The following is a 23,708-nucleotide window of genomic DNA, read 5'->3' on the forward strand; positions in this document are numbered from 1 at the left end:
ACCTCATTTAAGAACATAAGAAATAACAAAATCAATGGAACTAATTATAAGGTGACTGGCGATGGAGGGAGAAGGAATGAATGTATTGACAACGATTATATAGAGAGAGAGGGATCAAAGAGATGAATCCAATGAATTGTTTTTTCTATTTTTCTTGCTTTTCCTTTTTTATAGTTATACAATGTTTGAATATTATTATTATTATTATTATTATTATTTTGTTTTGTTTCAATCTATGTGGTACTATTTGATTGAATATGTAAGTTTTATACTTGTGCTTTGTTAGCTATAAGTGTGCTCTAATTATGCCACATAAGAAAACTTAACGGTTATTTAACAAAATTATACATAGAAACTAGCTAAAGTGGAGTGAATATTGAGTTTCAAGAAGTGAAGTGACAACTTTGGAGTTAGAGGGCAATGTGAGATCGAAATCGAGTTCCAGGGAGCAAAATCACGATTTTTGAGTTTCAGGAAACAAAGTGGTATCAAAATCAACTTCTAGAAGCATGGCTAAAAATAAGCCACAATCATTTAGTTAAATCTTTAACCGTAAGACACAAAAATTATAAAACACTGCAAAACTATAAGATACATGCTAAAATCATTTGTCCTCCCCAACACATGACAAAAATATCATAAGAGCTTCATTTATCACATGCAATGTTACATCCAACATCGTCCAAGGGAGTGGATCATGTAAGCCTTATATGTATATTCTCATCTCTACCTAGCACGAGGCCTTTTGGGAGTTCACTAGCTTCGAGTTTCGTAGGAACTCCGAAGTTAAGCGAGTTCACGCGAGAGCAATCCCAAGATGGGTGACCTACTGGAAAGTTCTCGTGTGAGTTCCTAGAAACAAAACCGCAAGAGTGTGATTGGGGCCCAAAGTGGACAATATCGTGCTACGGTGGAGTCGAGTCCGAGATGTGGTAGGGGCCCGGGTCGGGATGTGACATGCAAAACAAGTGCGGAAACGAAAAAACCATACTACACTTCCTATCAATATGAGTACAAAGATTAAAACATTAAGAATTGAACTATAGGGACAAATTAGTATAATAGAACTATGAGTACAAAATAAAAATAAAAAAACCTCAAATTTTAGCTTAGAAGTTTCTCGGCTAAAAGCTACCCTCATTTTAAAGCTCATAGATAAAATATGATTTAGGTTCAAATCTTGGTAAAATTTGAATTTAAAGATTCATATCAAAGATAGTAATGATGAATTTGAAGAACGTCAATTTAGTGAGATTATTTTGGAATTTTTTATTTACTAAAATAAAAATAAAAAAATTGAAGATCGTCAATCGAATGAGATTATTTTAGAATTTTCTGTTCCGAAAACTCTTTGACGTTTTGACTGCAGGATAAAAATACGAGAATTAAGTACTTTAGTAAAATAAAAGAAAACTGACACGGAAATATATTTATAAAAAAAATAATGATAGTGTACAAAATTCACGAAAGTAACAAATTTTCAGTCAAAGAACTCTATCTACTAAAAGGTGTCCCTTTCCAAATTGTCTCCAAATTTTTCCCACAAATCATTTCGGCGCGTAAAAAAAAATCAGTTGTCATAAATAAACCTTGAAAACACAAAGTAAACTAAATTAACCAACCTCCGCCACGGCCACGGCCACTACCACTGAGCTATGAAATCCTTGAATCTAAAAGTTTCCAGGCATTTTTCTCTGCTATTATTTAACAGAACCCATTCATCATCTTCTCAAACCCCCCCAACTAAATAAACCCCAAATTCAGAAAACCTTCTTCAAATCCAACACCAAAGACGCCCTCATAAGCCGCTTATGCAATGACGGAAAATTCAAAGAAGCCATCGACATCCTCTGCCACCAAAAGCGCTTATCAGAAGCAGTTCAGTTGCTCCACCACATAGACAAACCCTCTGCTTCCATATACTCCACCCTCTTGCAGCTTTGTCTTCACCAACGAGCTCTTGCGCAGGGCAAATTGGTCCATGCCCACACCAGAGCCTCCGGGTTCGTGCCCCGGATGTTCATTTGTAACCGTCTTATTGACATGTATGTGAAATGCGGGAGCATTGTGGATGCCCAGATGGTGTTTGATGAAATGCCTGAGAGGGATTTGTGTTCTTGGAATACTATGATTTCTGGGTATGCAAAAGTGGGGCAGCTTGCTGAAGCTAGGAAATTGTTTGATGAAATGCCTCAGAGAGATAATTTTTCTTGGACTGCAATGATATCGGGATATGTTCATCATGATAGGCCAAAAGATGCTTTGTGGTTGTATAGGATGATGCAGAGGAGCGAGAATTCTAAATCTAATAAGTTCACGGTGTCTAGCGTTCTTGCTGCTTCGGCAGCCATTCAGAGTTTGAGAATGGGGAAGGAGATTCATGGTTATATAATGCGAACCAGGCTGGACTCGGATGAGGTCGTTTGGAGTGCCTTATCGGATATGTATGGGAAATGTGGGAATATAGAGGAAGCTAGGCGCATTTTTGATAAGATGGTGAATCGAGATATTGTTACGTGGACAGCAATGATTGATAGATACTTTGAGGATGGGAAGAAGGAAGAGGGATTTTCTCTGTTCTCGGAGTTGATGAAGTCCGGCATTAGACCGAACGAGTTCACCTTTGCAGGGGTTTTGAATGCCTGCGCTCAGCATGCTGCTGAGAACCTGGGCAAGCAGGTTCACGGGTACATGACGCGGATTGGATTTGACCCCTTGTCTTTTGCAGCAAGTGCACTTGTTCATATGTATTCAAAGTGCGGAAACATTGAGAATGCGAATAAGGTGTTTAATGAGATGCCCTGCCCAGATGTGGTTTCATGGACTTCCCTGATTGCTGGATATGCTCAGAATGGTCAACCTAATGAGGCCCTTCAGTTGTTTAAGTTACTACTTGATTCAGGTACTAAGCCTGATCACATTACTTTTGTGGGTGTTCTTTCCGCTTGTACTCATGCTGGTTTAGTTGATAAGGGACTTGAATACTTCCATTCAATTAAGGCAAAACATGGGTTAACGCATACCACAGACCACTATTCCTGTGTAGTTGATTTATTGGCCCGAGCAGGTCGATTTGAAGAAGCTAAGAATATTATTAATGAAATGCCAATGAAACCAGATAAGTACTTGTGGGCTTCCTTAATCGGTGGCTGCAGAATTCATGGAAACCTCACGCTTGCAAAGCGAGCTGCAGATGCGTTGTTTGAGATAGAACCTGAGAATCCAACTACTTATATTACTCTGGCGAACATTTATGCTACTGCTGGTATGTGGGGTGATGTAACAGAGGTCAGAAAGATGATGGATGAAAGAGGGCTGATAAAGAAACCAGGTTTGAGTTGGATCGAGATCAAGAGAGAGGTGCATGTTTTCTTAGTGGGAGATAGGTCTCATCCGAGATATGATGAAATACATCACTATTTGCATGAGCTTTCGAAGAGGATGAAGGAAGAAGGGTATGTCCCCGACACGAATTTTGTGCTGCATGATGTTGAAGAGGAGCAGAAAGAGCAGAACCTCTCCTACCACAGTGAAAAGCTCGCCGTTGCATTTGGCATTATTTCTACTCCGCCAGGAACACCGATCAAGGTTTTTAAGAACTTAAGAACATGTGTAGATTGTCATACAGCGATTAAATTTGTTTCTAAGATTGCTAACAGAAAAATTATAGTCCGGGATTCAAATCGGTTCCATTGTTTTGAGGGCGGGATCTGTTCATGTCGAGATTATTGGTGATTTGACTCACTCAGTAATCTGTAAAGCATTTTATTTGAGTAGGTTACAGAAACATAAGCTTAATGTCTTCTGTGCAATCTGGGAGCTTCCCACATTTTGTTCTGAGTGGAAAGAACTAGAATCTGAATTTTCTACATCTTCAACACCCACGTGTAGAGATGATATGATAAATTTTCTCCAACTAATAGCACATAGGGTGGGCACTTAGACCCGCAAACCAAAACCGAAACACGAATCACATAGGACTGCATCAAACTGTTTGGTTTTGTGGTCAGGAAACGGTTTCGATAAACACGAATAAAAAAATTTCAGTTTCGATTTTACTCAAAACTGCACTGAACCAACTGTGCCCACCCCTAACTAATATCATAGTCATTCTATTTAACTACAAATCATAATCTAACTTCAAAATTAATTATTCAAATTGCAAAACAAAAAAAAGTTTCAAACTATGTTTGTCTGTAGGATGAACGGATCCAGACGCAAGTCGCCAATGATTTTCTAACTTGTATTGGGATACCGGACACCCCACATGCTACATAAAAATGACCTAACCCTAACTTCTTCCTACATTATTTCATGCTACACAAGAATGTGACCCAACTCAAACTCTTTCACTCGACCCTAGAATCCAATACACCTACACGCATTTCTTTCGTACACGATTTGCTTGCCTAACTCTTCTATTTCATCAATAAATTTGTAATTAAGCTCCAATTGAATAAATTAAAAACTTTCACCTACTTAAATTAGCTGCACACTTGCATCTTAGCAAGAAATTAGGAAGCTAAAAAAAGAACGGTGAATGAGGAGGAGGGGGAGAGGAGGAAGATGGCGAAAACTCTCCGTCCCAGTAAAACCCTCTCTTCTGTGTGATTGGTTTCCATTAAGAAAAAGAGTACCAGGTGAAAGATACTTATACAAATACATGGAATTAGATCCTGAAACTAAGGCCTATGCAAGCTATTTCGTGAGTTAGACTCCTATGTAATTGAAAAGTAATCTGAAATGACCGTACAGTAATCAAGGAGATGGACTCCCATAAGTTCAGTGACTTTTTGAAGATGTCGACTAGCTATTCCATGGCTGCTGAAATGTGAGATGTCCTGATCATTCCACTTTGAACTTTCTCTCGTACGATGTGTCAGTCAATTTTTATGTGTCTGGTTCTTTTGTGAAAGACCGGATTCAAAGTGGTGTGAAATGCACTTGATTATCACATATAACTTGACCGAATGTTTTTGTGGCATTATGATTTTCCAAGGTCAGAATAAGACGAATTGATATACGAATACTTCAGAAGTCCAATCGTGGACTCAATAGTTTATATAAGACAGAGCTATTAAGTAATAGAGTAGGTAGTGACCCCCAATGCAGATAAATCAAGTCGAGTCATCCCCAGAGTGCAGCATTTCATGCCATAAAAAATAGTTCCCGATCCTCTCCATCTAATTTAGTGAGATTGAGTCACTTAGTACTATGATCTAGTGATATTCATCTTCACTTGTAAGTGAGACGTCTCTTATGATCAATTCTTGCTAAAGGCGAATTTGAACCACATTATTAATAGCCCATTGTGAGACTTAGCCTACCCCTCCCCCTTAGTGTAGATAATATCGTTTGTTAAAAAAAATTAGTGAGATTAAGAAGCAAATGACTAACAAATGATTTGAGATTGGAATCTAACCAATTTTGCTTGCTTAAAAAGTACTAGTTACATTCACTTGAAGATGTTAAACAAGATCAGTAAAACAATTCTGGAAAGCTACATGTTTCATAAGAAAATAAAAACTCGCTCCCTACGTGTTTTAAGAACCAGAGCGCCATAGCCACAAAACTCTAGGGTTTTGGTAGCCAATCCAAGTTCAAAAGAATTAAATGCTTTCATATGGTTTAGCTCAGAAGGATAAGAGATGCTTGAATTTTGAATTTGCAAAGGAAAAGTTTTTCGCCTATGGACGAAGCTCTACCTATGGAAGGGATTTCACATTTGAAAGCTGCTTCTTTTTTAATTTTTTTTTTTTTAATTTCTAGGTTAGGATTTTAATTAAGTATAAGTGAGATATTTTAAACCTATAGGTTAATTTATTGTTAGATTAATCTAAGGGCTCCTATTAAAGGAGAGATTTTTTAGTATGATCATCATACATGATGGTATACCACGTGTCATTACATAAATAGTAGGATATGTGTGTCAAAAAGTTAATAACTTAAAAAATAAAAAAAATTATTACTTACATAAAAACACGTGGTATATTACTCGTATTCCCGTCACAATTAAAAATTTCTCCTATTAAAGAGGCCCTCAGACTTTTGAATTGGCATTTTTTTTTTACTAATTTTGGCTTAATTCAATAAGCTTTACATGATTGTGTTGAACATGCATTTGTAAGATTTCTCTGCCCAAACGAGGAAGAGATAGCTAATGATCTCCTAAAGTTATAAGATTGGTTTGGTCTCAACTTTAATTATGACTATATAAAAGTTGTACTGTATTAAAAAGATAAAATAAAAAAATCTTGTACCAAAGTTTGTGGCTTTAGAATGGTAACATATAAAATCTTCTAACAGGAATTGTTGCATAAGAAACCAAAATTCAATGGTTATTTAAGATGTCCCTCATATATAGCACTCTATTTTCTTCTAAATTTCTCTCTTCTACATTGCTTTCTATTTTATCACCGACGGCAATGATTAGTCTTCCATCATTATTTTTGGTCCATGTTGTTCCCAACAGTTCGAACACTTTATTCCATCACGATGAAGCATCATAAAGCTAATGTACATGTCACTTATTGCTTCAACCAATTCTTTCATACTTTGTGTGGTTTATTTCGTAAAATGTTGAATTTGTTCCGACCCCTCCCTAGTCCTATTGGTTATCAACAACCTGTATATTATGTTTGATCAAATGTGGTAGTAGTTCAACTTCCAAGTACTGTCATCGCATATTTAACTTCAAAATAATTAAACTATTGAAATCAAATCAGACAATAATCCATGTTATAATTCAACATAGATCATAATGGTCAACTTGTTATAATGACTTCTAAATTGAATCATGACTCATACTGCATGCAACAAAAACAAAATAATTTTGGCTTGTTTTGCTTCTCTCTCTGTGAGTAAAAGGACATGAGAGGAGAATTCGAACTTGTAACGAATTTTCAGAATGAGAAAAAAAAAGACTAGGAATACTGAGTTGGTGTGCAACCAGCTTCTAACATACAATCCAACTCCATTCAAATTCTGATCGCTCCAAAATAATGCAGATAAAGTCAACGGAATTCCACACCCGCGTCCTGCATCTCCTCCCGGTCTCTCTCTCTCTTTTGTACAGTGGCAATACGTGTGGACCCTGTGCATGTAGCAATACCACTGTTTTCCTAATTTCTTTTCTTCTTTCTCTCTGTTTTCTGGCAAGACCTGAGTGGCACCGACTTAACTTGGGCCATGCAATTGTTGAATATCACATGGGTGACATGATTAGAGGGTCCCCGCCGTACATTTTTAACCTTCTTTAGGTTTAAGTCAAGGATGAAGAGATAATCAAACACTATAGGTAACTGGTTAAAACGGTCAGTTCGCTGCGTGCCAGATGTGCAAGTATGGGGCTGGATGTACCATCACGGAATATACATTTCTCCAATACTCATGTCTGCTTCCCCACCTACCCAATATCTTGCTGTCCCACAGGGTATGGGTTGACTTTAGCCAAATTTCACATATTGAGGATTTGCAGAGGAAGTGGGATAAAATCTTGTGCATGCACATGCACATAATTAAAACTAGGGTTAAATTTTAGAGTCGGTTCACGTCAAGATCGGTATAAAAGTTATATAAAAAGTCTTGCAGTTAGTAACTGAACCACATATATATGCAGCCCATAAGAAATGAGGGAATGGAACTTCACGAAGTTTCCCATATATATGGGACATTTGCTTCTCGCTAAGCTGAACCAGGTTGTACCTTAATTTAACCCTAATTTTGAATGGTACTGGTATGTATCTAGCTGCCTCATATAGTCACATATATAAATTGTCCATCAACTCATTGTATGTCTTCCATAGAGACCAAATAATGCTCTCATACTTTACCAGCATATATGCAAGATCAAATTGATCCAGCTGTTATGTACATCGATTATTGTAATGGTTAATTGACAAATTAGTTGGTACATTGTCTAATCAGCTAATACATGCCATAAAATACTATACATCTTATGCTACAATCAGTTACACACGCTCATTAGTTGAGTATTACAGTTAGAGCTTGACTTAAATTGGCTAGTGGACCCAAAAGGTTTATTTTTTATGCTGCAATTTATATATGTTCCTGTTACAGACCTACCGGTCACGGCCATTTCCAAAGTTGCAGAATTGTTGGAAAAATGAGAAAAATGGCGGAAAACAATATGATCCGCATGTGACACCAATATCAACAATCACATTGCATTCTCAACAAAACTACCAAACTTTCATAAGAAATAAATATGAAAAAAAACAAGTGGGTTACATTTACTTGGCTGAGCAAAGCATTGTTCTTTCATATAGAAGGGGTGTTGGAATCATAAATATACCACCTATCATTATCCAATACTTATGAGAAAACCCTAAACTTTAATGTTCAATATTTATGAGAAAACAAACCCTAAACGAAAAAGAAAAACAGGCCGAAAGGGGAAAAAGTAATATAGTTTCAACATCAGGGGCGCAATTAAAGGCGGGTTTATGAACAAACTCAGTTTCACTTTCTTTTTTTTTTTTTTCTTTTTTTTTTTTCAAACTCAGTTTCACTTTAGTTGTTGAATGATGGGTTGGGTTTAAACTTGGCTTTCGTTCAAAGCAAATGAGAATTACCATCACGCGAAAACGCGTCTATGTTCCCAATACCAGAACATTGATGGTTTTGAAAAAGCGGACTTTATTTTTGAAAAAGCAGTTTTGATCATATATGAAATTAAAAATAAATTAGAGCATTGATCGGTGAATTTTAGTTTAATTTGTAACTTTGGTCTTTAAATTGAAAACTTGTGAGTATTGATTTTTGAATATATCAAAATGCCAACAATGATAATTTTGAATAACTCATTCGATTGACGTGTGTTGATTGTTGAATTTGTCAAAATACGAACTATGGTAATTTGAATAACTTAATTGAAAATTATATACTTTATCTGTCCCTTTAAATCCGTTTTAATGAAAATTCTAATAATATTACCCAGAAGGATGATTAAACATTGTCACAACTTCAATAATCGATACCTATAACTTCTTCGTTTTTAAACTAAACCTCCGATTAAACCAAAATCTAAGACAAATGTAGAAATTGTCTCCTTAAAAAAATTGGAGCAAAAGGACATATCTGGTGCGGCACTTTTTCCCGCGCTGCTGCTATAAAAGGCTGTCACCAACTACTCTCAACCCAATGCCACCCAAACAAAAAGAGAAACAAATAAGTTGATTAAAATGCCAACAATGATAATTTTGAATAACTCATTCGATTGACGTGTGTTGATTGTTGAATTTGTCAAAATACGAACTATGGTAATTTGAATAACTTAATTGAAAATTATATACTTTATTTGTCCCTTTAAATCCGTTTTAATGAAAATTCTAATAATATTACCCAGAAGGATGATTAAACATTGTCACAACTTCAATAATCGATACCTATAACTTCTTCGTTTTTAAACTAAACCTCCGATTAAACCAAAATCTAAGACAAATGTAGAAATTGTCTCCTTAAAAAAATTGGAGCAAAAGGACATATCTGGTGCGGCACTTTTTCCCGCGCTGCTGCTATAAAAGGCTGTCACCAACTACTCTCAACCCAATGCCACCCAAACAAAAAGAGAAACAAATAAGTTGATTAAAACCCAACTCTGTGGTTTTTGGAGGAGCATTTTGCGGGGAGAGCAAAAATGGAGCAAAAAGCAGGCTTCTTGCTCCACTTGGTTTGTGGGGTTTTGGCAGTGCTTCTGAGTTCTTCTGTGGTGAAAGCAGAAGACCCATATAAGTTCTACACTTGGACTGTGACTTATGGGACTCTTTCTCCTCTTGGTGTTCCTCAACAGGTTTGTGGGTTTTTGCCATTTTTGCAATCTCAGTTCTATATTTTGAGCTTTTAGGTTTTTCTAAAATTTGGTTCTTTGTTTTCGGATATTTGAAGGTAATTCTCATCAATGGCCAATTTCCTGGCCCTAGACTTGACGTTGTCACCAATGACAACATTATCCTCAACCTAATTAACAAGCTGGACCAACCTTTCCTCTTAACCTGGCAAGTTCTTCATCCTCCTATCCACTTCTTGTCCCTTTTTTTAGTTTTTATTTTTTTTATTTATAACTGTTTTCCATTGTTTTTAGATTAAGAGCTTTCATTTGCTGAAGAATGTTGGTTCTGTGTCTGGTTAAAAAAAATTGCTAGTGGCCTTCAGGAGCATATTTTCCCATTTAATTTATGTTAAGCTTCAAAGGATTAGAAGGGCAATTGTAAGAATTTAAGCCAAATTGCTGCATTAGGCTTACTTGTGTGGAGAAATTTGTTCCCAGATTTTAATTAATGAGAAATCTGAGCTTGAATATTTTGTTGAGTATTGTTTTCCCTTACATTTGTCTGCAACCGAACGAAACAATGACGTACTTCTTCTTTTAGGATTTTAGACGAGATTAGCTCTTCATTTCCGTTCTTTTGTTCAATATCTGAATATTTGGCTGTGGCATTCATTCTAATAATATCTTTCTTTATTCATAACCAGGAATGGGATTAAACAGAGGAAAAACTCATGGCAAGATGGGGTTTTGGGAACCAATTGTCCCATCCCGCCGAACTCAAACTACACCTACAAGTTTCAGACCAAGGATCAGATAGGTTCCTTCACATATTTCCCATCAACTCAATTTCACAAAGCTGCTGGAGGGTTTGGAGGGATCAATGTCTACGCAAGACCTCGAATCCCAGTCCCTTACCCAACCCCTGATGGGGATTTCACTTTGCTTGCTGGCGACTGGTACAAGAGCAGCCACCAGGTAAGAAAAACATATGACTGCCATTCTACATGTACTTTGAAAGTGTTTGTAAAGGGATTTGTATGTTAACGTACTTATGTTCTCATTTTGTTTTGATTTTTGCAGGCCTTACAGCAATCTTTGGACTCCGGAAAATCTCTTCCTTTTCCTGCCGGTGTTCTTATAAATGGCCAAACTAGTAACACTTTCAGTGGTGACCAAGGTAATTCTCAATCTTTGATTCCTCAAACACTTGAACTATTCTTAGATCTCTGGGGAACTAGTTTAACAATTTACTCAAATGATTAATGCTCAATTATGTTTTTCGTATTATGATTTCAGGAAAAACATATATGTTCAGGATCTCAAATGTCGGCTTGTCAACCTCATTGAACTTCCGGATTGAAGGTCACAAACTGAAGTTAGTTGAATGCGAAGGATCTCACACAATTCAGAACTCATATGACTCCCTTGACATACATGTTGGCCAATCAGTCTCTGTCCTAGTAACCTTAAATCAGGCTCCAAAGGACTACTACATTGTCGCATCCACACGATTCACTAGGCTTGTTCTTACGGCTACTTCAGTGCTACACTACACAAACTCGCACACCTCCGTTTCTGGACCTGTGCCGGCCGGTCCTACTGGCCAAATACACTGGTCTATGGAGCAAGCCAGAACTTTCAGGTATAAATATGTGAAATTCAAATATGAGGAGCCCTTGTTCGATTATAATGATTTAGTTTGATCCTTTTGAACATTGTTTTTCTTACAGGTGGAATCTGACAGCAAATGCAGCCAGGCCTAATCCTCAGGGTTCATTCCATTACGGCAAGGTCACACCGACAAAGACAATTGTGTTAGCCAATTCAGCACCATTGATAAATGGAAAGCAGCGATACGCATTCAACAGGGTCTCTTATGTTAACCCGGATACCCCTGTAAAGCTTGCTGATTACTTCAACATCCCTGGAGTCTTCAGCTTAAACTCCATCCAAACCGCTCCCTCAGATGGCTCTGCATCCTTAGCTACCCCTGTTATGCCAGTCTCACACCATGACTTCATTGAAATTGTTTTCCAAAACAATGAAAAGAGTGTCCAATCCATGCATTTAGATGGTTATGATTTCTGGGTTGTTGGGTATGTCAAATGTGCTTTCTTATGCTTAAAATTTTACAAAATCAATGGGTAGAATATAATCTTTATTGTTTGAACAAATGCAGTTATGGTTCCGGACCATGGACTCCAGCCAAGAGAACAACCTACAATCTCGTTGATACTCTTACTAGACATACTGCTCAGGTAAATAAAGGCTGTTACTGATTAATATTTGGTTATTTCAACTTTTCATTAGCTAATTTAATCTTTTTGCTCTTTGAAGGTGTATCCAAACTCTTGGACAACTATTTTGGCGTCACTTGACAACCAAGGTATGTGGAACTTGAGGTCTGCTATATGGGAAAGGCAGTATCTTGGGCAACAGTTCTATCTCAGGGTTTGGAATCCAGTCCAAAACCTTGCTAACGAATACACCATTCCTTCAAATGCTCTGCTGTGTGGAAAAGCTGTAGGACGACACACATAAGGTGACCTTTGATTCTTCGGAGTCTGTTTTCTTGAGTCATGAAGGTTTGGCTAAAGGGAAGACAGACTGCAGCAAAGAAAGCAAAAGAGAAGATTCATATTTGATGTTTCTTTTCACTTAGTAGTATAACTTTAAATTTAGATGAATATTCGTCTGCATTTTTACGAAAATTTATTGTATGCTACGGTTATATAATTTCTCTAGATATATAGAATTTAAGGTCTAAATTTTGCTTCTCTTCATGTTTTTCATCATTTTGGTAACGTCGGTTTAGACTTGCAAGTTCATTTCACTCAACACTTTCAACTATGATGCACCAGCAAATCCTCTGTCATATTGTTCAAAAAGAAGAACTAATCATCTGTCACATTAAATCCTTTTTAATTTATGACTAACACATGGAACATGATAAGTGAGGTGGTCATGAATCGTGAACATGATGAGCATTATTGCTGTCTCTAATTGACAAAAAAAAAAAAAATTATGCAAGAAGTCTGTTCTTATTAAAAAGCAAGTGTGCACCCGTAATGTAAAAAATATATCGACAACATGTTCGTTTTTTTTTTTGTTGGCAATAATGACATTGACACATTTTTAATACAATATAAAAAATCCTTTCTTCACGTCCGTTATAGAATGGAAAACTTGGTCTCAATCTCCTAACCAAATATAGCCTAACTGATTACGAATGTGAGTAATTAAAAAGGAAATTGTTTCCTAGTGCCAATGCTTTTTGCAGATCCTCTGGCCCGAAGAAGAGAGTTGAGCTAGACGTGGGATAGATGATGGTTCACAAAACGGTATAACTAAACTATGACATGTATGGTTGGCTTAATAAGTATTCCGATTTGTTTATTTACAAAGTTTATTTGAATTCAAAAATAAATTCACTTTATCAAAATTTGGATACGATGCTTGCAAGTAGTCAATACAACTACCATATAATGATCATATATATTATAATGATTTTCAAGAATTACATCTAACCATCAAATAATAATTGTACTAAATACTTTTAAGTATTGTAACTAGTCCATTGAAATAGTCACATTAATTTTTCGGAACTTTATATTAACTATATGAATGTAAATTGCTTGGCGCCAAGAGATAGAGTGATAGTGAGAGTAATATTGCTTTGGCGCAAATTGCAAGCTTCTGTCTTATACTAATTGGTTATGAATGTACGTAGAAAGAAGCGTAAGAACAACGAGAGAGCGAGAGTAATTGGATTCAGAGTAAAAACGCATATCATGGATTGGCCACATGATGAGAATTGAATTTCACGGGTGTTGGAATTGAGTTCCACGCAACATGCGTAATTTGAGCAAAAAGATGATGATGGTCTTGTTTTCCCTATGAGATCTCTCCTTGGATCCATTGCCAACTCTACTGTAAAAGTTGACTTGCCCATCAAAGAAGCTTTTTATTGACTTTATATCATTAGGAGTCGAGAGATTTTTCAGTATGATCGGCACACGAGGTAGTACATCATGTGGTATTATACAAATGATAACATATGTGTGTTAAAAAGTTAATAATTTAAAAAATTTCTCCTAGGAGTCGAGGAGGCCAAGTGTTCATACTTGCATTAATAATGGGGAAGGGATCCGTCCAGATCCCTTCCAATCAAATCCATTAAGTCTGGGAATATGGGTTGTTGAAATTTGATTTAACGGTTACAAACATGGGGCTCCCTTAAAAGTTATAATAATTATAGCCGTTGTATCAAATTTAAACTGTCCGAATCTCCAAACTTAATGGATTTAATGGAAGTGATCTGGAGAGGATCTCTTTCCTTAATAATGTGTTTAAATATCCGCCAAGGGATTTACAAGTGCCAATGGACTTCAAAACAATAGGATTGAGAGTGGAACTTATAACAAGAGGAATATAATCTGTTTGGATTGCTTTTGTTTTGTCAGTTGGATTCTTTATCAAAATCGTTAATTTTCCAGGTCACTCTTAAATATAAAAAGCATTTGACATTTGATTAACAGTGTGGATTCGATGTTTAATTAAAACATCGGGGTTTGTTTATTTTGTTTGATAACAGTTAAATGTCTCCCTAGGTTTTTTTTTTTTTTTTTTTTTGTGTAGAGATAATATGTATTCATGGGTGGCCTAGCATTATCCATGTAAATACAACCAAATAATGTCATAAAGAGATACTTCCCAATGTCGTAAATTATTAATGCGTGTCGGATTGTCAATTTGTTTATTTATTTTTGGCACAAAGGAAACAACATCCTTATACACGTATTTTTCGCTATCGATGATTGGTATTATTTTAAGTGTCAAACATATTTTGTATTAATCCACTATTAGTCTCAAAGAGTATGATGAAGCATCCCATTTCTATTTTGTACTTTTTTTTTTTTTTTTTTTTTTTTTGGAAACATTTCTATTTTGTACTTTTCTCACTAAATCAAATCCAGTCTCCATACCAACTCGGACACATATTTTAGGTTTAGGTCGTTTTATTCTTGAGGATGAGAACCGATACAATTAACTAAATTTCAAAGAGTAACCCTAGCTATTCTCACCTCTCGAGAACCTCGAAGGTGTTGCATGCATTGTCTGCCAAAACCAATTTACGTGTGAGTAGTTAAATGATACGTACGGTTACTAATTTATATTTTATAAATTAGATTAATTACAAAGTTGATATGCTAATATTTATATATAAATTCATGTGTTATAATATGAGCAATAACACGTATTAATATGATAATCACAATAACTCTTTTTAAGAGAGAATGACCGAATTAAAAGTTGCATGTGACATTGAGAGATTTTCTTTTGCAACCAATGCATAGTCTTAGTAGTGTTGTTCATAAAAAAAAAATGTTAATCACGTGTTCAAAAGGTGAATCCTATGTCCAATAAAAGCTGCCATATGACATATTCGATTGCACCAGAGTATCTCTTCGTGACAAGAGTGTGTTGGTGGGTTCGAGACTGAAGAACCTCCAGTTGCACCTTTCAACTGTCAACGGCCAACAAGGGGGAAAGAAGGGGCCAGGGACTCGTAGTTTGTGAAGAAAAACAGATGACAATGGTGGGAAATTGACCACTCTACCCTTCCATTGTCTTTGGTTTTCTGCTTGTTTTCATCACCATTGTGGGGTTTCTGAGTGAGTGATCAAAGAACTCTTTTAATTCAACCACAAAGATCAGTCAGGTCAGGAAATCTAAGATTTTAAAATTATAATCATCTCAAAAAAGAAACATATCATATATTAAATGCTATCAATGTGGATCCGTTCTAAGCTGCGCGGCTCCCGCCTTTGATCTCTTCTTTCCTTCCCCGCCACTACGCACCACAGACGAATTCATGAGTCCAAAGTCCACACCACCACCACCATCCTCGCGTAGACGTACAACACATTTTCATCACTATCAAAAAGTTTTTAAAACAAAATCGCATTCATTCATTGGTCGGTTTTTCGCATAAAAAATCACAAGTCCAATTAATGAGGTTTAGCTAATTTTCATCATGAATTTTATTTTAGTTTTTTGTACTCCTGAACAATTTGTAAATAGTCAATTTTCTCCATAAATTTGTCACGCATCACGTGTACATCTAATGAACCACTTAAGAGGTTATGATGACTTTTCGTCAGTCACAAAAATCCACACGTGCGAACCAATTCTACTCTCTCTCCAAATCGTGCAAGTCTGATCTATTAACCTATGTAGTAGTATGGAACATGCCGTTTTTACCCTCTTTATTAGCTCACGTGTTGTTTATGTGATAAACATGAACGAAATTTTGATGCAATGTTGAGTAATCTAACAATGATGAAGAAGGTAATTGGCTATTTATAAAAATTTAGGAAGCGCTAAAATTTAGTGTAGAGATTAGCAGACTAACAAGTGCGAGGAGCAAATCAGTAGAAACCTCCCAATTAATTAACTCTAACAAATGAATAGCAGCATAGAGGTAATTACACAATACTTACAATACCCATATATATTAATTATATTTAATATAATTAACGGTTATTATACAAAATAGTCTCTGAGATTTGCATGATCAATAGAAATGGTTCCTAAGATTGAAAATCAATAGAAATGGTCCCTAAGATTGTCCACCAAGCACCATCCATGATTTTGGTCCTTCCATTAAAAACGATTTTGAGCAATTTTCAAAGCTTTGTAACTCAATCGTTTCTTAACCAAATTCGACCCATAATATATCAAAATAAAGATAGAAAAGTGTAAAATAAGATTATATCTATTTGGAAGCCCAGGGTTGCCGGAAATGGCAGGAAAATAGCCTGAAAAGTGACTGGTCCGCGGGAAAACTGGAAAACTTGCCAGAAACTGGTTAAACTTTAAACGTTCATAACTTCTTCAATACTTAACCAAATCGAGTGATTCAAAAGCGAAAATAATACTTATTGACGAGACGAAGAGAATGATACCTTTTTCAAAGGCTAACTGCCCGTGGTTTGGTCGGACAACGGCTCGAAAGTGGCTAACCATTTTCGAGTTAGCCAATTTCGATCAGTTTTCCGGCCTAACCATGGCGAGTTAGCAGTAAATAAAGATACCATTCTATTCATTTCGTCGATGAGTATGATTTTAGTTTTTGAATCACTCGATTTCGTTGAGTATTAAAGAAGTTATGAACGTTTAAAGTTTACCCAGTTTCCGGCGAGTTTTCCAGTTTTCCCACTGACCAGTCACATTTCAGGCTATTTTACGACCATCTCTGTCAATAATTGGGCTTCCAAATAGGTATAATATTATTCTAAACTTTCTTATCTTCATTTTGATATATTATGGGTCGAATTTGGTTAAGAATTGATTGAGTTACGAAGCTTTGAAAATTGCCCAAAGAGTTTTTAACGGAATGACCAAAATCATGGATGATGGACAATCTCAAGGACCATTTCTATTGATTTTCAATCTCAATGACCATTTCCATTGATCATGCAAATCTTAGGGACCATTTTGTATAATAACCCTATAATTAATCATCGATTATGCGTGAGCTAAAACCATGAGTTGTGAATGAGTAGCATATGCAGGTAGCTGACTGCTTGTGCATGAAGTGCACCGCAAACGAGCTTCGATTCTTCATGGCTCTTCGCGTACATCCATATATCCACGCTGGCATTGCCTCCTCTAGGCTCTTCAGCTGCTTCCTTCCCCTTCCATTTATATATAATCCCTCCCATCTCTGAACTTGCACAGCTCAACCACACGGCTACAAATGGTACTACACTTTCACTTTAATCAATCCTCCTCATAGAGCTCTTGGGGAGGATTGACAATAATTCGAGTACGTATTTCATAATTTCTAGCTACGTACATACTTCGGAAGTTTGAATGCGTAGCTTTTGCAATTTGCACTAGTTAGTACGTTTTGCCTAAACTTGTTTCTTTTGTGCAGAAATCTGAAACTTGGACTACATATAGGATCTGACACAATGAGGCCAACCATTTTCGTGCATTTTGTCGTTGGAATTTCGGTTTGCTTGGGTTCTTTCTGCACCATTAATGCAGAAGATCCATATTTGTATTATACATGGACTGTAACATATGGAACCATTTCTCCCTTGGGTGTTCCTCAAAAGGTTTGGCTTTTTGATCCATCATTAACACAATGTTATTATATAATTCTGTATGTATAACTTCTGCTTAATTAATCTAGAAAGTTTCATTAATTATGCAGGGTATCCTTATTAATGGTCAATTTCCTGGGCCAAATATTAAAGCTGTGACGAATGACAACGTAATCGTCAACGTTATTAACAAGTTGGACGAACCTTTCCTCATTACATGGTGAGTATTTTGTTGGCAGTTGTAATGGTTGTAGTCTTGTAGATTTAAAATGCATGGCTTGTCATATGACTTATTTCTTGTGCTGTGGGAAATCAGGAACGGAATCAAACAGCGAAAAACCACGTGGCAGGACGGAGTGCTTGGAACGCAATGCCCGATTCCTCCAAACACAAACTGGACATACAAGTTTCAAACGAAAGATCAGATTGGAACCTTCTCCTACTTCCCTTCAACTAAACTGCACAGAGCTGCTGGTGGTTTTGGGGGTTTCAATGTCGCACAAAGGTCTGTCATTGCAGTGCCGTATCCTATTCCCGCTGGAGAGTGTACCCTGCTTGTTGGTGACTGGTACAAGACCGGCCACAAGGTATGTAACTCATAAAGTAACAGATAGTCGTCATTTCATTTACTCTAACTTTCTTAGGCGTCGATGCTAGAAGTAGGAAAATGTACTTTTTTTATACAGCATGACGTATTAGGTTGTCAGATTGGTCAAAACATTTCGGAGGCAAATTGTTATCAACCATCATTGTTGTAAAATACTCGCCTCGGAGCACGTCTAGGAGACCTTAAAGGCGGGGTGAAAGCAATTTCACCTTTGTTTTATGGGAGTTGGCAAAAAACTCGCCTAGGCTTCGTTGGAGTGCTATCCCCACATCCGGAGTGCAAATTGTTATCAACCATCTGTGTCTTAAACTGTTGTATCAGGAATTGCTATCCCTGCATTTGAAACGCCTCTGTTTTCTGATAAACGCCCTTATTTTTTCAGGATTTGCAGCAAACATTGGACTCTGGCAAAAATCTTCCACTTCCTGATGGTCTTCTTATCAATGGGCTTCTTAAAAATGCCGTCTTCACCGGTGAAAAAGGTAACCATTAGTCCTCTTCAAAAGTGTCTGTATAAAACTATCTGTTTTTGAAGATTCTCTAATCAAAGTTTTGTTGGGTTATTTCAGGAAAGACCTACAAGTTCAGGGTTTCAAATGTGGGGATAGCAACTTCAATTAACTTCAGGATTCAGAGCCATACAATGACACTTGTTGAAGTTGAAGGAGCTCATACCTTGCAAGAGGTGTATGAATCACTTGACATTCATCCAGGCCAATCCGTAGCTGTTTTGGTCACACCACACGGTTCAGTCAGGGACTATTTCATCGTTGCCTCTACCCGATTCACAAAACCAATCCTCACGACCACTGGAATTCTCCGCTACGCTGGTTCTAACACCCCTGCTTCAAAACCATTGCCAATTGGTCCAACCTATCACATTTACTGGTCTATGAAGCAAGCCAGGACAATCAGGTAGCAATCACTTTCTGGGGACTTTTCTGTTGCCAGTTTCAGAAGCATATACAAATATATTTGGTGCATAGAATTTGTTCCCAAATGATGTGACAGTGTCTCAGTATCTAATTTGGCGATCAGAGTTAGTAAGCCTACCAATATTGTCTGATGATTTTCTAATTATGTAATTGACGATTTCTCTTATCTTTTGGGCGAAGATTGAATTTGACAGCAAATGCAGCCCGGCCTAACCCACAGGGCTCATTTCATTATGGAACTATTCCAGTTGTCAGGAGACTACTTTTGGCCAATACTGCTACTAAACTCGATGGCAAGCTTCGATATGCCGTAAACAAGGTCTCCTATGTAGATCCGGAGACCCCATTGAAGCTCGCCGATTGGCTTAACATCCCTGGCGTGTTTAACTTCAACACAATCAAGGACACACCTACTCCAGGCCCTGCAGTATATGGCGCCTCTGTCATAGGAACTGTCCTTCATGATTTTGTGGAAATTGTCTTCCAGAACACTGAGGCCACACTTCAATCTTGGCATCTGGATGGATACAGCGTCTATGTTGTTGCGTAAGCTCTATGACCAATAGTCACGTGTACAACAACATATTACCCAAACATAATATTTTTCTTACAATATGTCTAATAATATTTGTTGGTCTTTACAGATATGGCCATGCTGCTAATTGGACATCAGCTATAAGGAGACGTTACAATTTGGTAGATGCTGTACCTAGACACACAGTTCAGGTAACTGACAGAACATGTACCGATCAACATCATCCAATTTAAGCATACTTTCTGAAATTTTATCGTTCATTAATGATCAATGTTATTTGGTGTACAAAACTTAAAGGTATATCCACTTGGTTGGACTGCTGTACTAGTCTCTTTGGACAACAAGGGTATGTGGAATTTAAGATCTGCAATCTGGTCTAAGAGGTATTTGGGGCAGCAATTGTACATCAGAGTTTGGAACAACGAACACAGCCTATTTACTGAGAACGATATGCCTTTGAACACGTTGCATTGTGGCAAGGCCAAGCATCATTGATAGCGAACTTATTTACTCTTTGATCATGTATCTCTCCGTATGTTGTTCTTTCATTAATTTTATTTTTGAAAATTTGGTAGTTCTTAAGTTTCAGTTATGAGGCTGTGACTGTCGAAAAAGAATGGGGAAACAGGCTTGGGGTTGAGGGAAACAAGATGTTTTAAAGTGTCTGAGTTAGATGTCTTGCTAGCTACCACGTCCTATATAGGATTCATTTCTCTTACATGTTCATTTTCTACAACGTTATGTGCTTCTATAGTCCCCAGTACAGTGTTTACTTCTCTTTTTTTTTCCTGCCTATATATTATAGGTCATTACAGTTAGCCACAAGATAGCATTGTAGCAATTTCTTTTAAAAGAAAGGAAAATAAATTTTCTGTTTGGTTCCTCAGAAACTTATGGAAATGTTTACAAGTTTTTTCATAGCACGGTCCGTATTTTATCTGTTTAACCCTAGAATCGGTTTTAACAAAAACCATTATGGAAACCGAACTGAACCCAACCTAACTGTTGACCCTAATAATTACAAGACCTACGTGGCGCGCAGGCCGAGCAACTAGTAAGCTAACTACGTCCTTCGGTTGAATGCGGGGCGTGCCAACTCGTCGGCCGAGCTCGGCCGAGGAGTACAATTTGTTGATATCGCTTGGAGCGCGTCGTTGACTTCTGTATCTTGCGATTGCGACCGAGGAAGGAACGCTCTCGGTCTCTGAGTTCTACAGCCTGAAGACAAGGCTGCCAATTCTGCGGAGTTCAATAATCGTCGGAGCCCGATTCGGTCACTGTGATTATATTCGTGAGAGTATAAGCACGTCGAATCGAGACCAAGGTGTATGGGCACAGGTACTCGAACGTGATATATGTCTTGATGGTAAACGTAGTTCGGCCGTCGGAATGCCGAACCCTGAAACTCACCTGTGAGTATCCAATCATAAAACCACTCGGCAACCAGTACGCCGAGCAATGTAATTCGTAACACCTAACTATGCCGAGAAAGCTTAGTAAGGTGACCTCTGCCAACAAAGGTTCGAAAACCTTCCTCGACCGAGACTTGGATAGATAATCGGTCGGCCTCGACGCAGTGCTGTTTATCCAAACTGAAGATGCTTCTTGGTCGGCTGATCCTGCGGCAGCAGTGCTGTTTATCCAAACTGAAGGTGCTCGCCGGTTGCTTCCACAGTGCTGTTTATCCAAACTGAAGGTGTGTCGGCAGGAAAAAGAAAAGGAAAAATCTCAAGGTGATTGAGAGGTTTTGCGCAGGGCAATTGTATGCTGAGTTGAAGGTCTTTTCTATGGTGTTCGTAGCCTTGTATTTATAGAAGCAGATGTGTGGTGCGGCTTCACTTGTGTAGAATTTGATTTTAATTCAAACTCATCAGCTAGAGTCTAGGTCAAAGACTTCTCGAGGTAAGCAACAACCTATTTTTTAGATATCATTTATCTTTAAACGATCCGCTGGATATAGCCAATATTAGGCTTAGATAATCCAATATATATTAAGAGATAATATTATGATTAAAACCACAATATTATTCCTTAATAATAATTGAAAATTATCTCAACCACTTTATCATCCAACGGTCTAGAACTTTACTCATCTAACGGCCTTGATTGTATGGGCCGATAGCGTAAATTTAGGTCCAAACATTGCCCCCCAGTTTCCTTGAGCTTCGGCCCATAAGCCGAATGGTTAAGGAAATTAAGTCTTTCCAGCCAGTCAGGAGTACCTCGACCACCTACTTATCAGGCCGAGAGAAACCTGTTGCTGTGTTGAGCCGAGAGGACATGATCCTGGCTTCTTTTGACCAAAGAACAACTCATGGTTGAGGAGAAGTGATAAGCAATCATGAACCAAGGTCGAGAAGAATTAGGGGGTAGGAAAAATAATTTGGGGTCAATAGTTCGGCCGAACTTTTTTTTTTTTTTTTCAGCCAAAGAATTGTATTCGGCCATATAGTTTTGTAAAGTGGGCCGAGGCCAAGGCCAAGAAGAATTGTATTCGGCCATATAGTTTTGTAAAGTGGGCCGAGGCCGAGGCCAAGAAGAATTGGGTGTAGATACTATATATATATATATATATATATATATATCCCATTGTATTCGGCCAAACTTTCTTTTATTCGGCCAAAGAATTGTATTCGGCCATATAGTTTTGTAAAGTGGGCCGAGGCCGAGGCCAAGAAGAATTGGGTGTAGAACCTATATATATATATATATATCCCATTGTATTCGGCCAAACTTTCTTTTATTCGGCCAAAGAATTGTATTCGGCCATATAGTTTTGTAAAGTGGGCCGAGGCCGAGGCCAAGAAGAATTGGGTGTAGAACCTATATATATATATATATATATATATATATATATATATATATATATATATATATATTCGGCCAATCCGGCCATATATATATATTTGGATTGCCGCACTGTAGTTGCCCCCTTTATTTTCTTCGCATCGGCTTGCATAGCCGTATGTTTAAGAAAATAATTTATTTATTATAGATATATTTTTAGCATACGGAAATAAAAATGGCCGAACCATAATCAGGAGGAGGCCAACGATGCTTTATTCCAAGCTGAGATCTTTTAATATCAAAATTCTCAAATTGATTCTGCTCTAGGCCGAATAAAGAATTTTCTCCAACTATTTTTGACTTGGTTAAATATTTTTTACCATCGGCCGCCAAATGTGTTGGACAATTATTATGCTCCCCAGGCATAACAATTTCGCCAATTTCGGCTTTCAACTCGAACAACTTAGCCGAATGGGATTTCTCCCTATCGGCTTTATCACCAATAATCATATTGATTGGTGTAGTTTCGGCATCTAAAACCATGTCTCCAATTACCATATCAATTGATGTGGTTTTATGGTCCGAAGTCGAGTATCGGTATTGGTCGTCATTGGAACACTCCTCTAAGGAATCATTTTCTGAGTCAATTTTTGGCTCAGAAACTTGAACATTTTCTTCTAGGCCTACCTTACTTTCAGTCTCGACCGAAAAAATAGGTGGCCTTTGTTCCCCGACCAAATTAACAATTTTCTTAGGCCGATGTCTGATTACGGCCGAAGCGGAAAATTGCCCCCCAGTCTTTTCAACCAACCATTCCTCAAATGGAATTGATTTGTAGTCGAAAACGTAAGGAAAATATTTTCCATCTAGCCAGGCATTAAATCGAGCCCTGTCTTCATTTACCCATTGCTCTTGCAGGGCAACATGAGCTTTTATTCTC

At 37.3% G+C, this 23,708-nt stretch overlaps 3 protein-coding genes across 5 annotated transcripts; all 3 read left to right on the plus strand.

Annotated features, from left to right (window-relative positions):
• The first annotated feature begins 1,538 nt into the window (after positions 1–1,538).
• On the plus strand, positions 1,539–3,812 carry LOC137717335 (pentatricopeptide repeat-containing protein At4g37170). Its single transcript, XM_068456657.2, is given in 2 exon segments — positions 1,539–1,736; positions 1,738–3,812. Coding segments are annotated over 2 exon segments (2,079 nt in total). The 5' UTR covers positions 1,539–1,655; the 3' UTR covers positions 3,736–3,812.
• Positions 3,813–9,555: 5,743 nt separating this feature from the next.
• Positions 9,556–12,567, plus strand: LOC137743017 (protein SKU5 SIMILAR 14). 2 transcript variants are annotated; one of them, XM_068482942.2, is made up of 8 exons: positions 9,556–9,811; positions 9,907–10,016; positions 10,495–10,765; positions 10,871–10,967; positions 11,087–11,432; positions 11,521–11,886; positions 11,970–12,048; positions 12,128–12,567. In XM_068482942.2, exons 1-8 carry the CDS (start codon positions 9,659–9,661, stop codon positions 12,329–12,331), a joined length of 1,626 nt encoding a protein of 541 aa, XP_068339043.2. In that variant the 5' UTR covers positions 9,556–9,658; the 3' UTR covers positions 12,332–12,567. The 2 variants fall into 2 exon arrangements, with proteins under 2 accessions (XP_068339043.2, XP_088542739.1); XM_088686613.1 differs by having other exon boundaries at positions 9,907–10,013; positions 10,492–10,765.
• Positions 12,568–17,442: 4,875 nt separating this feature from the next.
• Positions 17,443–20,871, plus strand: LOC137717009 (L-ascorbate oxidase homolog). 2 transcript variants are annotated; one of them, XM_068456353.2, is made up of 9 exons: positions 17,443–17,621; positions 17,733–17,916; positions 18,015–18,124; positions 18,221–18,491; positions 18,894–18,993; positions 19,081–19,426; positions 19,627–19,992; positions 20,091–20,172; positions 20,279–20,871. In XM_068456353.2, the coding sequence occupies exons 2-9, from the start codon at positions 17,770–17,772 to the stop codon at positions 20,474–20,476; spliced, it is 1,620 nt and encodes a 539-aa protein (XP_068312454.2). In that variant the 5' UTR covers positions 17,443–17,621; positions 17,733–17,769; the 3' UTR covers positions 20,477–20,871. The 2 variants fall into 2 exon arrangements, with proteins under 2 accessions (XP_068312454.2, XP_088542270.1); XM_088686144.1 differs by having other exon boundaries at positions 17,528–17,555.
• Positions 20,872–23,708: the final 2,837 nt, after the last annotated feature.

The sequence above is a fragment of the Pyrus communis genome, chromosome 15 (assembly GCF_041283825.1).
Source record: "Pyrus communis isolate YQ-2024b chromosome 15, ASM4128382v1, whole genome shotgun sequence".
NCBI classification, from domain to species: domain Eukaryota; kingdom Viridiplantae; phylum Streptophyta; class Magnoliopsida; order Rosales; family Rosaceae; genus Pyrus; species Pyrus communis.

Excerpts from the sequence above, each read along its gene's own strand:
- LOC137743017 (XM_068482942.2), top strand. The coding sequence starts at position 9,659 with ATGGAGCAAAAAGCAGGCTTCTTGCTCCACTTGGTTTGTGGGGTTTTG. Across the intron at positions 10,766-10,870 it reads GGTACAAGAGCAGCCACCAG|GCCTTACAGCAATCTTTGGA; the intron begins GTAAGAAAAACA and ends TGATTTTTGCAG. Across the intron at positions 10,968-11,086 it reads CACTTTCAGTGGTGACCAAG|GAAAAACATATATGTTCAGG; the intron begins GTAATTCTCAAT and ends TTATGATTTCAG.
- LOC137717009 (XM_068456353.2), top strand. The coding sequence starts at position 17,770 with ATGAGGCCAACCATTTTCGTGCATTTTGTCGTTGGAATTTCGGTTTGC. Across the intron at positions 18,492-18,893 it reads GGTACAAGACCGGCCACAAG|GATTTGCAGCAAACATTGGA; the intron begins GTATGTAACTCA and ends TTATTTTTTCAG. Across the intron at positions 19,993-20,090 it reads TACAGCGTCTATGTTGTTGC|ATATGGCCATGCTGCTAATT; the intron begins GTAAGCTCTATG and ends TGGTCTTTACAG.